Below are 14,386 nucleotides of genomic sequence, written 5' to 3'. Positions count from 1 at the left end.
CACAACCGGACACCATCTCATGCACAACTGAACCCCACGCTGCAGGAAGCCCTGATTTAAAGCATCCAGCTCACCTCTAGCGAATGAGACGCCCCTGAGCTGCTCAGGCAGTCAATAGAGCAGAGACTACAAGTACTAACCCTGGAGTTGGCCAGGGTTCAAATCCCAGTTCTGCCACTGACCAGGGGTGACCTTGAGTAAGTCACTTAGCCTCTCTGGCCTCAGTTTCTGGTGCTGTAAATAGTATCTTCACAGGTGTGTTGTGATGGACAGGTGAGTTAACATAGACAAGGCACTTTGCACAGTGCCCAGTGCACAGTGGGCGCTCTATTAACTCCAGCCACTATCATCACTTAAGGAGCGAATCTCACCTGCCCTGTCTGTGCCTTGTCAGCCTCCATCAGCTTCCAGGTCTCCTCCTTCTTGGCCTCAGCTTTCTGCAGTTCTGCGGTGCTGTTGTGGTGCCTGCTGATGTCCCCGCTATAGGAGGAGGAGCTGCTGAGCTGTCTGGAGAAGCAAAGCACAAGGGTGTCAACCGCACAGATGCCTTGGGCAGGGTCGGAGGGCTCCCTGCTGGGACTGCTATTGTGGGTCTGAACCATGGCATAAGAGACGGAGTGTTTCCACATGCACACGTGTAAACATATGTATGAATATGTACGGCACACCCCATCATGTCACTCGCCAGGGTTATAGGTACCCAGAGAAAGGCAGTGTCTCAGGCAGGAATGAGACCTATGGGAAACGCAATCTGTGATGATCTCTGGGGGCCTGCAAAAAGCCCATGACAACTGGTATATAAAAAGTGCGTGCTTTTTTTTTTTTTTTTGAGATCAATTAGAATTCATCTCAAAAAAAAAAAAGCCAATAAAAGATAAAACAGAAAGGGCACATCGTAGATCATTTTTCAAACATGAAAAAGATTCAAAATGTAACACATGATGAAAAACATAGGGCAAAGTACCCAGCTAGTTCGATTTTCTTGTTTTACAAATGTGGTGGGCATTGGGGTGGGATCTTGCCCTGACTGCTCCTTCATGCAAGCGTGTTACTCAGAAAGTACTATTTGGCCTGGCGCGGTGGCTCACACCTGTAATCCCAGCACTTTGGGAGGCCGAGGTGGGCGGATCACTTGAGGCCAGGAGTTCAAGACTAGCCTGGCCAACATGGTGAAACCCCGTCTCTACTAAAAATACAAAAATTAGCCAGGCGTGGTACCGTGCACCTGCAGTCCCAACTACTTGGGAGGTTGAGGCAGGAGAATGGCTTGAATCCCAGAGGCAGAAATTGCAGTGAGCCATGATTGCACCACCGCACTCCAGCCTCAGCGACTGAGTAAGACCCCGTCTCAAAAAAAAAAAAAAAAAGCACTTTTCGCACATCAGTGGTCATCAGCTTTATGCAGACCCCCAGAGAGGATCACAGATTGCGTTGCCCACAGTTTTCTGTTCAGTGGCTGACATCGCGCCACTGCACGCTGCACACTGCACTCCAGCCTGGGCGACAGAGGGAGACTCATGTCAGAAAAAAAAAAAAAAAAGAAAGAAAAGAAATTATGGAGGCCATGCAAAACACAGCTGTGGCTCACCGCCGTGGAAATTTCTATACTTTCCTCTACCTACTTATCTCCTGCACAAAGATTATAAGCTAACTGAGGTCAGGAGCCCCATGTGAGTCATCCCTGCACCCCCAGAACTGTGTCCCCTGAAAACACTTCCTGAAGGCCGAATAAACCTCCACCACCTCCCCTCTTTGAATTAGCGCCTGGGATTGGGTAAACTTTCCTTACCCATGAGATCTGTGCAAAGGTCTTTAGTTAAGGCTTAGTGAGGTGGAAGTGGCCCTCAAATCCGAAAGGAAGAGTGAGTTTTCAGGGAGTGGCAGAGGAAGCAATCGGAACCAACTCTGGATGGAATCTAGAATTCAGATGGGGAGCTGGGGCTTCCTGCTTCATGACCTAGGACTTCACACATCCACACACCTCGATGGAAAATCTTACATCCTTCTACACTCATGCACTGTCTGGAGTCTCCCACTAGAATTTAGGCTGTGTAAGATTGAGAAGTGACAGCGTGCTGGCAGCCCTCGCAGCCCTCGCTCGCTCTCTGTGCCTCCTCGGCCTTGGCACCCACTCTGGCAGCACTTGAGGGGCCCTTCAGCCCGCCGCTGCACTGTGGGAGCCCCTTTCTGGGCTGGCCAAGGCCAGAGCCGGCTCCCTCAGCTTGCGGGGAGGTGTGGAGGGAGAGGAACAGGCGGGAACCGGGGCTGCACAGGGCACTTGCGGGCCAGCGCTAGTTCCGGGTGGGCGTCGGCTCAGTGGACCCCGCACTCAGAGCGGCCGGCCAGCCCCGCCAGCCTGGGTAGTGAGGGGCTTAGCACCTGGGCCAGCAGCTGCTGCACTTGATTTCTCACCAGGCCTCAGCTGCCTCCCCGCGGGGCAGGGCTCGGGACCTGCAGCCCACCATGCCTGAGCCTCCCCACCTCCCCGCTATGGGCTCCTGCGCGGCCCGAGCCTCCCGGACGAGTGCCGCCCCCTGCTCCATGGCGCCCAGTCCCTTCCACCACCCAAGGGCTGAGGAGTGAGGGCGCACGGCGCAGGACTGGCAGGCAGCTCCACCTGCAGCCCCAGTGCGGCATCCACCTGGTGAAGCCAGCTGAGCTCCTGAGTCTGGTGCGGACTTGGAGGACCTTTATGTCTAGCTAAGGGATTGTAAATACACCAATCAGCACTCTGTATCTAGCTCAAGGTTTGTAAACACACCAATCAGCACCCTGTGTCTAGCTCAGGGTTTGTGAATGCACCAATCAACACTCTATGTCTAGCTAATCTAGTGGGGATGTGGAGAACTTTTGTATCTAGCTTGGGGACTGTAAACGCACCAATCAGCACCCTGTCAAAACGGACCAATCAACTCTCTGTAAAAACAGACCAATCGGCTCTCTGTAAAATGGACCAATCAGCAGGATGTGGGACCAGATAAGAGAATAAAAGCAGGGTGCCAGAGCCAGCAGTGGCCACCTGCTGGGGTCCCCTTCCACACTGTGGAAGCTTTATTGTTTCACTCTTTGCGATAAATCTTTCTGCTGCTCACTGTTTGGGTCCACATTGCCTTTGTGAGCTGTAACACTCACCATGAAGGTCTACAGCTTCACTCCTGAAGCCAGCGAGAGCACAAACCCAGCGGGAGGAACGAACGACTCCAGACGCGCCACCTTAAGAGCTGTAACACTCACCGCGAAGGTCTGCAGCTTCACTCCTGAGGCCAGCTAGACCACGAACCCACCAGAAGGAATAAACTCTGAACACATCCGAACACCAGAAGGAACAAACCCCAGACATGCCATATTTAAGAACTGTAACACTCACCGCGAGGGTCCGCGGCTTCAGTCTTGAAGTCAGTGAGACCAAGAACCCACCAATTCCGGACGATAACCATGTCCGGATGATAACCATGGCAAAAGCGACACCTACCAAGTGTTTGTCTGTTCCAGGCACAGTGCTAGGCCGCATCGTCTTTGCTCTCTCCTGACCCCTATAGCAACTGCAGGTCCACGATCCTTTCTCAGATCTCCGCGGTCAGGTACGTTTAGGCTCTGACTTTGTCAATTTTTGTTGTTGTTTTGCTGTTTTCTGTTGTTTTTTTGTTTTGTTTTTGTTTTTTGAGATGGAGTCTCACTCTGTCACCCAGGCTGGAGTGCCATGGCGCAATCTCGGCTCACTGCAACCTCCACCTCCTGGGTTCAAGCGATTCTCGTGCCTCAGTCTCCCGAGTAGCTGGGACTACAGGTGCCTGCCACCATGCCTGGCTAATTTTTGTATCTTTAGTAGAGACAGGGTTTCATCATGTTGGCCAGGCTGGTCTTCAACTCCTGTCCTCAGGTGATCCGCCCGCCTCAGCCTCCCAAAGTGCTGGGATTATAGGCGTGAGCCACCCTGCCTGGCCCACTTAGCCAGTTTTTTAAAAGCTAGGATGGTTAATATACTGCATATGCTATAAATCCCCAGGGATCTAAGGAAGCCCTCTATAATCAAACACGAGCATACTTCCTTTTTTGTAGAGATGAAGTCTTGCTATGTTACCCACTGTGGTCTCAAACTCCTGGCCTCAAGCGATCCTCCTGCCTCAACTTCCCAAAGTGCTGAGATTACAAGCATGAGCCACCACACCTGGCCTTGAGACAGTTTTAAATCGAATGCTGCTTCACAAAGCCTGAACCTTCCAGGCCCCGCCAAGAGACCTGAGCAAAGACCCACACCATGTAGGGAGCACGAGTGTCAGAAGCGTGGACAGATGGTTAAATCATGAGGCCTGTGTGTGTTGTGCCACCTGGCAAAAAGAGTGCCACATTCCTTCTTTGGGCCTCTGTACTCTGAAAAGCAAGGTCCTTGGAGGATTTGGGAGGGAAGGTAAAAGCCCAGGCCTTCCAGGACCTCAGGGGGCTGAGGCCTTTTTTTGTCCCTCCTCTTGTCCTCCCACTGGCAGGGCAGGGTCCTCAGGTTGGGGCCTCCCTCCCCGCCCTTACCTCTGCAGTTGCTTCCCTGCACTGTCCGTCACCAGCATGCCATTCTCCATTTGCTTTGCTTCCTTCCCTGGACCGCTGACGCCCGTGACCCCTGGCAGAAGAGAGACAAAGGGGGCAAGTGGGGTTATGAGGCAGATGCTAAAACCAAGGGCAACAAAAACCGGCCACTTCAGTGAGGAGACCGCAGAGCACCTGGCCGCCAGGATGATCAGAAAGTAGGAGACCTGCTCTGCAGAGGCCATGAACAGGCTGTCTGGTTGTGGGGCAGGTGGTATCTGGAGCTCAGTCCCTTGGGGTAGGGACAGTGCTTTGCAACTGTGCAGAGGGCTCCATCCACTGAGGGCACTGGGCCTGAGCCAGCATCCTGTGCCAGCAGCAATGGGTAAAACCCAGCCCAGAAAACAGTAGCCCTGCTGTGTTAAGCTCACTTCCTAGGACCAGGATGCAAGGAAACGCATGAGGGAAAGGGCATAGCCCCGTGATTCCCAAGCATTGAAAGAAGAAGTGATATTCAAAATAGATAACCAATTTGACAAGGCCATCAGCCAACAGGCAGAGGCCCGGAGACCCCTGTAGTGCCAGGAGTTAACCCTTCAGTTCCTAGACCACAGAGTGGTCCCAAGAGTTCAGGGTAAAAGGTACCTGGGGCAGTGGCTGTTTCCACAGTAATAAAGTATTTCAACATTTGAACAACTGGGGAACCAAGTTCTGCCAACAACCAGGTGAGCTTCAAAGTGGACCCTTCCCTGATTGAGTCTTCAGATGAGACCCCAGCCCTGGCAGATGCCTTGGTTGCAGAATTAGGAAGGACACTGATAAGGACACCAAGGGACACAGCAGCTGGATATCTGCCCTGATCCCAGGAAGAATCCACCCAGCATCAACAATAATCACCGGAACATCAACAATGACAATGACAGCCAACATTTATCAAGTGCACTCGGGCACCGTGTGTCATGTCAAAACAGATCATATCCCTTTCCCGGTTCACAATAACTCAGTGATGATGATGACTACTGCCCCCACTCTGCACTGACTGCCTCATTCTTTGGTGCCAGGAGAGAAAGCAGCACAATGTAAGGCACCACAGGGCTGACCCCAGAGAAGGTGGGAGAGGACCCAGGACAGAAGATACAAAAGGGATAAATATGCAGCCAGCAGCATGGTCAGGGTGACCCTGGGAACATGCTCGGGTGATGACACAAATAAAAGCAGAGCTCAAAAATGCAAAATCTTGCAGAAACAGCCACAGGGAGACACAGACACACCTGGAAGGGAAGAGGGGGCTGCAGATCATTCCTGGACGCAGAGAGGCACTCCATGCCAGGAATTCTCAGTCTTGGTTGTAAATGAGTCACGGGGGGCTTTATAAATGAGCAGGTGGCTGTCGGGCACGGTGGCTCACACCTGTAATCCCCAGCACTTTCGAGGCTGAGGCAGGCAGATCGCTTGAGGCCAGGAGTTCAAGACCAGCCTGGCCAACATGGAAAAACCCCAACTCTCTTCTAAAAATACAAAAATTAGCTGGGCGTGGTGGTGCATGCCTGTAATCCCACCTATTCGGGAGGCTGAGGCTCTAGAATCGCTTGAACCCAGGAGGCGGAGGTTGCAGTGAGCTGAAATCATGCTACCACACTCCAGCCTGGGTGACAGAGCGAGACTCTGTTTCAAAAAAAAAATAAAATAAAAATAAAAATAAAATCTAAAAAACACGAATAAAAGAAAAAAAACCAAGAAATTAAAATTAAAAACTGAGCAGGTGCCCTCGTGTCCAGCCCAGTCCCTGCTGTGAGTCTCGATTAGAGCACGCTCCAGGAACTGTGATATGTGGGAAGTGTTCTCTCACTTCCTGGCTGTGCCCCTTGGGGAAATGATAAATCTGTCTGAGCCTCATCTTCCACATCTGCAAAACAGGAACAGCAGACCTAACCTTCATTTGCGAGAGGGTGAAACGAGAGTGCACGCAGTGTCTGGCACAGCAAGTGTTCAGTGATGGCGACCCCCGTGTTGCTTATTACTAAATACATTTTTAAACAGGTTCTACAGAGAATTCTAGGCACAGCCAGGAACTGAGAAACTCTGCTTTAAACATTCCCTTTAATGTCAGCTCTGTTTTGTTTTGTCTAAACTAACTAAACACTAAATTAAAAAACAAACAAAACACAAATAGCCACATCACCCAGGAAGGAAGAATGATACCAAGCAGGACTTCCCATGCAGCCTGTCCTCACACACGTGTGACACTGGGAACCAGCCATGCCCTTAACCATCTTTCTCTGTGCAGGGATGAGAATGTTCCAGAACACTCCCAGGGACCCCCATCTGGAGGCTGCATGCCACAGAGAGCCCCCCATCTCCTACCAGCAGCCTCAGGCCACCCTCCTATAAGCCTCAGCCCTCACTTCTCCTGTTCCTCACTGAGCGCAGCCACCATGGTCAGTTGGGAGCTTCTGCAGGCATGCAGTGCTCGCTAAGGCTGTCTTACCCTCTCAACCCACCAATTAGCCCACAGGTCGAACTGGGCAGCTGGAAAATTCCACTCTGCATGGAGGAGGACCAAGCGCCTAAGAGGAGGAATCTGAACATCGGTTAGTCCACCATCCTCTCAGCACTTTTTTTTTTCCTTGTCTTGAGACAAGGTCTTCTCTGTCGCCCAGGCTGGATTGCAGTGGTGCCATCTTGGATCACTGCAACCTCTGCCTCTTGGGTTCAATCGATCCTCCCACCTCAGCCTCCCAGGATGCTGGGATTACAGGCATGCACCACTGTGCCTGGCTAATTCTTTTGTATTTCTAGTAGAGACGGGGTTTCACCATGTTGGCCAGGCTGGTCTCAAACCCCTGACCTCAGGTGATCCACCCACCTCGGCCTCCCAGAGTGCTGGGATTACAGGAGTGAGCCACTGTGCCTGGCCCCCTGTTGGCTTTTTGAAGGGATCAGCTCTCCCTCTTCCTACAGCCTTGGTGGGCCTGTCAATCAGGGTGCCTCAGATTCCCCCAGCCAAGGTGGGCACTGTCTGAGGTCGCCCCATAAAAGCCCCTCTCCCAGGATTTGAACCGTCATCAGTGGTCTACAAGGACCAAAGACAGTTCAAGTTCACCTGTCCTAAAAGAGTCTAGTCTCCCAGAGTTCCCATTTCCTGAGTCCTACTTGCTCAGTTCTGCCTTTGATTCATGAGTTTACCTGGTATCCTTCCAGGAAACACCCTCTGTTTGTTTAAGGTGGCCAGATTCAGCTTCTGCTGCTTACAAAAAAAGCCCTTGGCTGGGACCCTAAGCCACACACTGCAGAAGGCAGGAGGGATGGGTCCAGTCTGGCCACTGGAATTCCACTAGGCGACATCCCTCTTCAGGGTCCCCACCACCACCTGCTGCAGTTCCCCAACAGGCGCTGATCACCCTGCATTGTCTGGGCCCATGTGTGTCTTGACTGTGCCCCAGGATCTATGCGTGGCAGCTCACAATCAAACTGTTGCCATTTATTGTCCATCTACTGTGTGCCAGGCACTTCATAAGCATGGTCCCCTCAAGGCATGCTGGTCACGGTAACGTGATGCATGAAACAGTAGAGCTTACCCAAGGTCATCAGTGACAATAAAGGTATCTGGGGACTCAGGCTGTATCCCCCAGTGCCAGCCTCAAAGCCAGACACACAGTAGGTACCCAGTAAATGTGTGCTAAATGAACCAATGAACAACCGGAGGGGTGAAAACACAGACATCTGACGGCACCTCCCCAGACATGCAGCGACAGTCTCGGCCCATCTCTGGCCTCATTCTATGAGCCAAGCCAAATCCAACCCGGGCAGTACTGACCTGCTTCCTCCTCGTCCATCACTGTGCTGCCTGGGAATTCAGAAGACCCAAGATATTGTTAAGAAGCAAAGCGAAACTCCCGCCCTAAGCCCCTATCTAAATAAAGGAGTGAAGGGACTGTCTTTTCTAAAGGGGGAGAGGCAAGAATGGCTGAAGGGTCTGCTCCATTTGTGTGTCAGTTTCCCCATCCCACACGTGCTGGGTGGATCCGGGACAAACACACTGCCCAAGACCAACCCCCTTCTCCAAAGTCATAACTGTGTTGGGTTTTTGTTTGTTTGTTTGTGACAGAGTTTCACTCTTTAGCCCAGGCTGGAGGGAAGTGGCGTGATCTTAGCTCACCGCAACCTCCGCCACCCAGGTTCAAGCAATTCTCCAGCCTCAGCCTCCCAAATAGCTGGGATTACAGGTGCCCGCCACCACACCTGGCTAATTTTTGTATTTTTAGTAGAGACGGGGTTTTGCCATGTTGGCCAGGCTGGTCTCAAACTCCTGACCTCAGGTGATACACCTGCCTTGGCCTCCCAAAGTGCTAGGATTACAGGCGTGAGCCACCATGCCTGGCCAAAGTCATAACTGTGTTTAACCATAAATAGAGCTAAACAAATAATGCAGACCAACCTTCAGTCTTCAGGCTTGTTTTTACGCAGGAGAGGAAAAGAAATAAAGTATTACAGTAGGCAGGCCAGGCATGACACTGGGAGGTGGCATGGGCATCAGCTCCAGCCCCTTTGAGGACAGACACTGCTCCTGAGAGGGGTTGGCCTCACACAGAGCCAGATGCACATGTGCCCAAGAGGAGAAGAAAAGGTGACTTAGCCCAGATATCACCCTGGACCCTCCTAGGCTGGGATGGGGGCTCCTTCTCTGTGATTTCCCAGGCCCTCAAGCAGCCCTCCATCACTGCATTTAGCACTATGATACCCTTAATTGTTTGGCGTTTGTCTCTCCCATCAGACTGTGAGCTCTCAAGGGCATGAAGTGGGTCATATCCATCACTGTATTACCAGCACCTGGCACAGCAGGTGGCCAAGTGCAGTTACACAGGATGCACACTGCACAACTCAACGTGGGGGGCACCATTCCACACAGAGGCTCACGTACCAGGTGGCCTCGTGGCACACAGCAGGCACTCTGTACATACCCGACAGACAGATGGGCAGACTGACAAGTGTATAGTCAAGTCAAGAAGCAGAGCTGACTTCCCATTGCCAGAGGGGCCCCTCTCATAGGCAGGACTGACAAAGCTGCTTTCTAAAGCAGACCTGAGAGGGGGTGAAATCCACTCCTAGTCTGAGGTATTTATCTGCAGTGTAAACATCCAAAGCCCTCCGGCCTACCCACTGCTTATGCAGGACATGCCTTGAACAGCCAAGGCGCGATTCATCCACTCATTTAACACATTTACTGAGTGTCTACTATGTGTCAGGCTCTTTTCTTAGTCCTTGGGATGGAGAGACAACCAAAAAGCCCTCAGAGCAGCCGGGCACGATGGCTCATGCCTGTAATCCCAGCACTTTGGGAGGCTGAGGCGGGTGGATCACTTGAGGTCCGGAGTTCAAGACCAGCCTGACCAATGTGGCACAACGCCGTCTCTACTAAAAATACAAAAATTAGCCGGGCGTGGTGGCAGGCATCCATAATCCCAGCTACTTGGGAGGTTGCGGCAGGAGAATCACTTGGACCCAGGAGGTGCAGGTTGCAGTGAGCCGAGATTGCACCATTGCACTCCAGCCTGGGCAACAGCGTGAGACTCCCAAAACAAACATAACAAAACAAACAAACAAAACCCTCAGATCTTAAATTCCAAAGGAAGAGATCAACAATAAACGAACAAGTAGATCCATAATTTACTCCAGGCAGCAATAAGTGCCACAAAGAAATCAAAGCAGGGAAGAAGAGGGAAATGAAGGCTGGGGGCCAGGGTGGAGAATGCTATAAAGTAGCAAGAATTCTTTCTTTTTTTTTAAAGCAAACACACGAAACTTGTAATTCAGTGACTGTCACTGAGTTCACGCAACCACCAGGTGTTGGATTTTGGATGCTGTCAAGCCAGGTGCTGTTTCTACCCTTGACCCACGTTAAGTGCTGCCCCGGGTCTGTGTATTCCGCTGCCAGCCCTCTCACTGTTTATTCCACCAACACTGCCTTTACTCAAGAAGGTTCTGGAACTCTGCTTGGGCAAGGTCCAGCAGGCCAGCCTCCCCGGAGGGAAGAATTCAACTCACAGCTTTATAGTCAACGCCTCATTTTTGACCAAAAACGGCATTCACTGGCTGCCTCACTGACCTCCTCCCCTAGCCTCGGCAGAGAAAGCTCTTCATCCTCAAAAGAGGAAGAAATCCGGCCTCTGAGGACAGCCAGAAGGAATGTGGGGGTCTGTCTGATGAACTCTCTCGGCAGCTGCTCTGTGCTGACAACTAATTTGTGTAACTTGGGGAGGTGCTTATGGCCCATTGTTAAGAAAAGAAATCAAAAGGTGGCAGGAGATGAGAAAACTCTAAGATATGCTCTCAATCTTGTCAAGGGAAAAGGCCTAGGAAGGAAGGACAGGTGAAAAAGATGCCAAAGCTAACAACAGCTCTCCTTCTGGGCAGTGAGGGCAGAAAGATGTTCTTTTTCAGGAGTTTTTTGTTTTGTTTTTCGTTTTTTTTGAGACAGTCTCACTCTGTTACCCAGGCTAGAGTGCAGTGGCACAATCTTGGCTCACTGCAAGCTCTGCCCCCCGGATTCACGCTATTCTCCTGCCTCAGCCTCCTGACATTTCTGTATTTTTAGTAGAGATGGGGTTTCACCATGTTGGCGAGGCTGGTCTCGAACTCCTGACCTCAGGTGATCCGCCTACCTTGGCCTCCCAAAGTCCTGGCATTACAGATATGAGCCACCTTTTTTCCTGATTCTTTGTACTCTTTTGTAGTTTGCAAATGTCTACGATGAGCACATATTGCTTTTATAATCATTAAGAAAAACTCGGTAAATACTTAAGAGGGAAAAATATTTGCCATGAGGTTAACAGATGGTTCAAGCAAGGTTTTGAAAAATGGCCACAGGCCAGGTGCCGCGACTCATGCTTATAATCCCAGCATTTGCATTTTGGGAGGTCAAGGTGGGAGGATCGCTTGAGCCCAGGAGTTCGAGACCAGCCTGGGCAACAGAGTGATATCCCATCTCTATAAAAAAACATAAAAATATATAAATAAAATTTTTTAAAAGAGAAAAATGGCCACATTGTTGGAATAAAGATCCTTCTCCCAAGAGGACAAGGGAAGAATTCAGCAGTGTGAAGTCGGAGCACACAGGGTTTCTTGCTCATGGTGCTTTGGATGTCCCTGGCAAGGGGATTCCCTGTCACGGGGGTCAGGGTAAGGGGGAATTCGTCTTCAGTGCTGTAGGATGTTTAGCGACATCGCTGGCCTCTACCCTGGTTGCCTGCCAGGGGCAAACCCCACTCCAGTTTTGACATCCAAACATGTCTCCAAACATTGCCAACTGTCCCCAGGGTGGGGGCAATTTGCCCCTGATGGAAATCCACTGCTCTAGGTATTAAGTTCCTAAGAAAGAAACCAGAGTCATGAAGATGTGTTTTACCTTCCAGGTATGAAGGTTAATGAGCCATTTTTTAAAATCCCTTAAAAATGTGCTCCCCTAAGGGGCTTGAGGCAATCTGTGAAAATGGTTCACTATTCACTTTATCCAGAAAACACCACAGAATCATGCAGATCAAGAGGTTCAAATCTTTGTGTTCACCTTAAGAACATTTGTGAGGCCGGGCATGGTGGCTCATGCCTGTTATCCCAACACTTTGGGAGGCTGAGGCAGGAGGATCCCTTGAGGCCAGGAGTTTGAGACCAGCCTGGTCAGCATGGTGAAACTCCATCTCTACTAAAAATGCAAAAATTAGCCGGGCGTGGTGGCACATGCCTGTAACTCCAGCTACTTGAGAGGCTGAGGCACAAGAATTTCTTGAACCCGGGAGGTGGAGGCTGCAGTGAGCCAAGATCGTGCCACTACACTCCAGCCTGGGCAACAGAGTGAGACTCTGTATAAAAAAAAAAAAAAAAAAAAAAAAACGCCAGGCGCAGTGGCTCACGCCTGTAATCCCAGCAATTTGGGAGGCCGAGGCGGGCGGATCATGACGTCAAGAGATCAAGACCATCCTGACTAACACGGTGAAACCCCGTTTCTACTAAAAATACAAAAAAAATTAGCCGGGCGTGGTGGCAGGCGCCTGTAGTCCCAGCTACTCGGGAGGCTGAGGCAGGAGAATGGCGTGAACCCGGGTGGCAGAGCTTACAGTGAGCCAAGATCGCGCCACTGCACTCCAGCCTGGGCGACAGAGCAAGACTCCGTCTCAAAAAAAAAAAAAAGAAAAAGAACACTCCTGAAAGCGCCCAGGCCATCAAAGGTATGCACATACAAAAGGCCACAAAGTATCAGAAAGATGCCACTTTACAGAAACAACATGTACCATTCTGACATTATAATGGTGGAGTTGGTAGATGTACCCAGGCCAAGAAGTGGGGCTGGTCACAAGGTCGGCAGCCCAAAAAGAGCACTGAATTTCTGCTGCACATGCTTAAAAATACAGAGTCACACTAAACTTAAGGGTTCAGATGCAGATTCTCTGGTCCTTGAGCATATCCAACTGAACAAAGCACCTAAGTTGCGTCGCCGGACCTACAGAGCTCAGGGTCGGTCGGATTAACCCATACGTGAGCTCACTCTGCCACATCCAGATGATCCTGCCTGAAAGGGAACAAACTGTTCCTAAACCGGAAGGGGAGGCTGCACAGAAGAAAAATATATCCCAGAAGAAACTGAAGAAACAAAAGCTTATGGCATGGGAATAAATTAGGAATAAAAGGAATGCCATTAAAAGTTAAAAAAAAAAAAAAAAAAGGAGAGAGGGAGACAAACAGTAAAAAAGATATATTTCTTAGAAATCAGTAAACTGAATATCCCGGGAGAGAGGTCGGTATGGCCCCATTCACAAGCCTGGTTCCTGCCCATCCCCCCTCAAGGATTCTCCCAAACCAAATACCAACACCTGCACCCCTTCAGCCTGGGTGTTCTAAAAAAAAGAGCTGATTAATCCAACAAGGAAAAAAGTTCCCCTTTAGGAAGAGCCAAAAATGTGGTTTAAACAAACCCAAGGTCATTGGCGCTTCGAGTTGGCGAAGGCTGGGCAAGACCAGACCCTGATGTCAAGACTTTATAGCCAGGGCCCCTCCAGAGCAATGGAAAAGCGTGGGTGGTGAGAGAGGGGGGTGCCCCAGTTTGATGTAAGACCCACTGCCAAGGACTTCTATGTAACCTCAAAGGCAGGAGGTGGGGAGGTCAAACTGGGAAAATGAACGCACGAGGTGCCAGGGTGGTGGGCGGCATTTGCATCACCAAATTAAGTGCTGATGTGTACAAAAATCACAAAGCATCTGGCAGCCTTCCATATTCTGTATACACTGCTTGGATACTCTAGCAGCTGGGAAAGAAAGTGGGGGTGTGGAACCTATCTGGGGCCAAGAGAGTTTAAGGACATTTTTTGCTCACCTGGACGGAAGGGTAGAGAGACAGACCTCACGCTGGGCAAAAGATTCAGCTAAACCCACACATTTTGATTTAGAGAGCACAAAGGGTATTGTCACCTAAAAGTAGCCTGCCAAGCAGGTCAGTGAAAAAGTCACCAAGAAGCTGCCACAATGCATTGCTCGGGCTGAGAGATAGACAAAGGGGGATTCTGCAGCAAGAAGAAACAGGCTAGACTCAAGGTAGAACTTCCCAACCACAAGGGAATGAACATGCAGAAATTCAGTCTAATCAAATAATTTAAAAGCTGAAGGGAATGTCAGCTATCATGCACTGGCAAGAAACAAAAATCCAACTGTTTTTTGAGACATGGTCTTGCTCTGTCACCCAGGCCAGATGGAGTGCAGTGGCATGATTTTGGCTCACAGCAGCCTGACTCCCAGGCTCAAGCGATTCCCCCACCTCAGCCTCCCGAATAGCCGGGACTACAGGTGTGCACCACCATCCCAGCTAATGTTTGTACTT

General features: G+C 50.6%; 1 protein-coding gene, 1 long non-coding RNA gene and 1 pseudogene across 8 annotated transcripts in view; 2 read left to right on the top strand and 1 right to left on the bottom strand.

Moving 5' to 3' along the window:
- Positions 1 to 14,386, bottom strand: part of ABCC1 (ATP binding cassette subfamily C member 1 (ABCC1 blood group)) — a 186,958-nt gene that overhangs the window by 35,729 nt on the left and 136,843 nt on the right. For 4 of the 7 annotated variants that reach the window (XM_034950824.4, XM_055099366.2, XM_055099367.2 and 1 more), the window contains 2 exons: positions 4,525 to 4,615; positions 372 to 507 (listed from right to left, as the gene is read on the bottom strand). In XM_034950824.4, the coding sequence (XP_034806715.3) occupies positions 372 to 507; positions 4,525 to 4,615 (227 nt within the window). Of the gene's footprint in view, positions 1 to 371; positions 508 to 4,524; positions 4,616 to 8,338; positions 8,369 to 14,386 lie in introns of all 7 variants that reach the window. The other 3 variants (XM_034950822.3, XM_055099364.2, XM_055099365.2) reach the window with 1 other exon arrangement.
- Positions 1 to 14,386, top strand: part of LOC117977848 (uncharacterized) — a 53,329-nt gene that overhangs the window by 14,700 nt on the left and 24,243 nt on the right. The gene's annotated exons all lie outside the window — the stretch shown is intronic.
- LOC129394136 (large ribosomal subunit protein uL22-like) lies at positions 9,878 to 13,237 on the top strand (annotated as a pseudogene).

The sequence above is a fragment of the Pan paniscus genome, chromosome 18, assembly GCF_029289425.2.
Source record: "Pan paniscus chromosome 18, NHGRI_mPanPan1-v2.0_pri, whole genome shotgun sequence".
Taxonomy (NCBI): Eukaryota; Metazoa; Chordata; class Mammalia; order Primates; family Hominidae; genus Pan; species Pan paniscus.
Note: the sequence above shows the minus strand (reverse complement) of the source record. Positions and strands in the feature narration are given on the sequence as shown.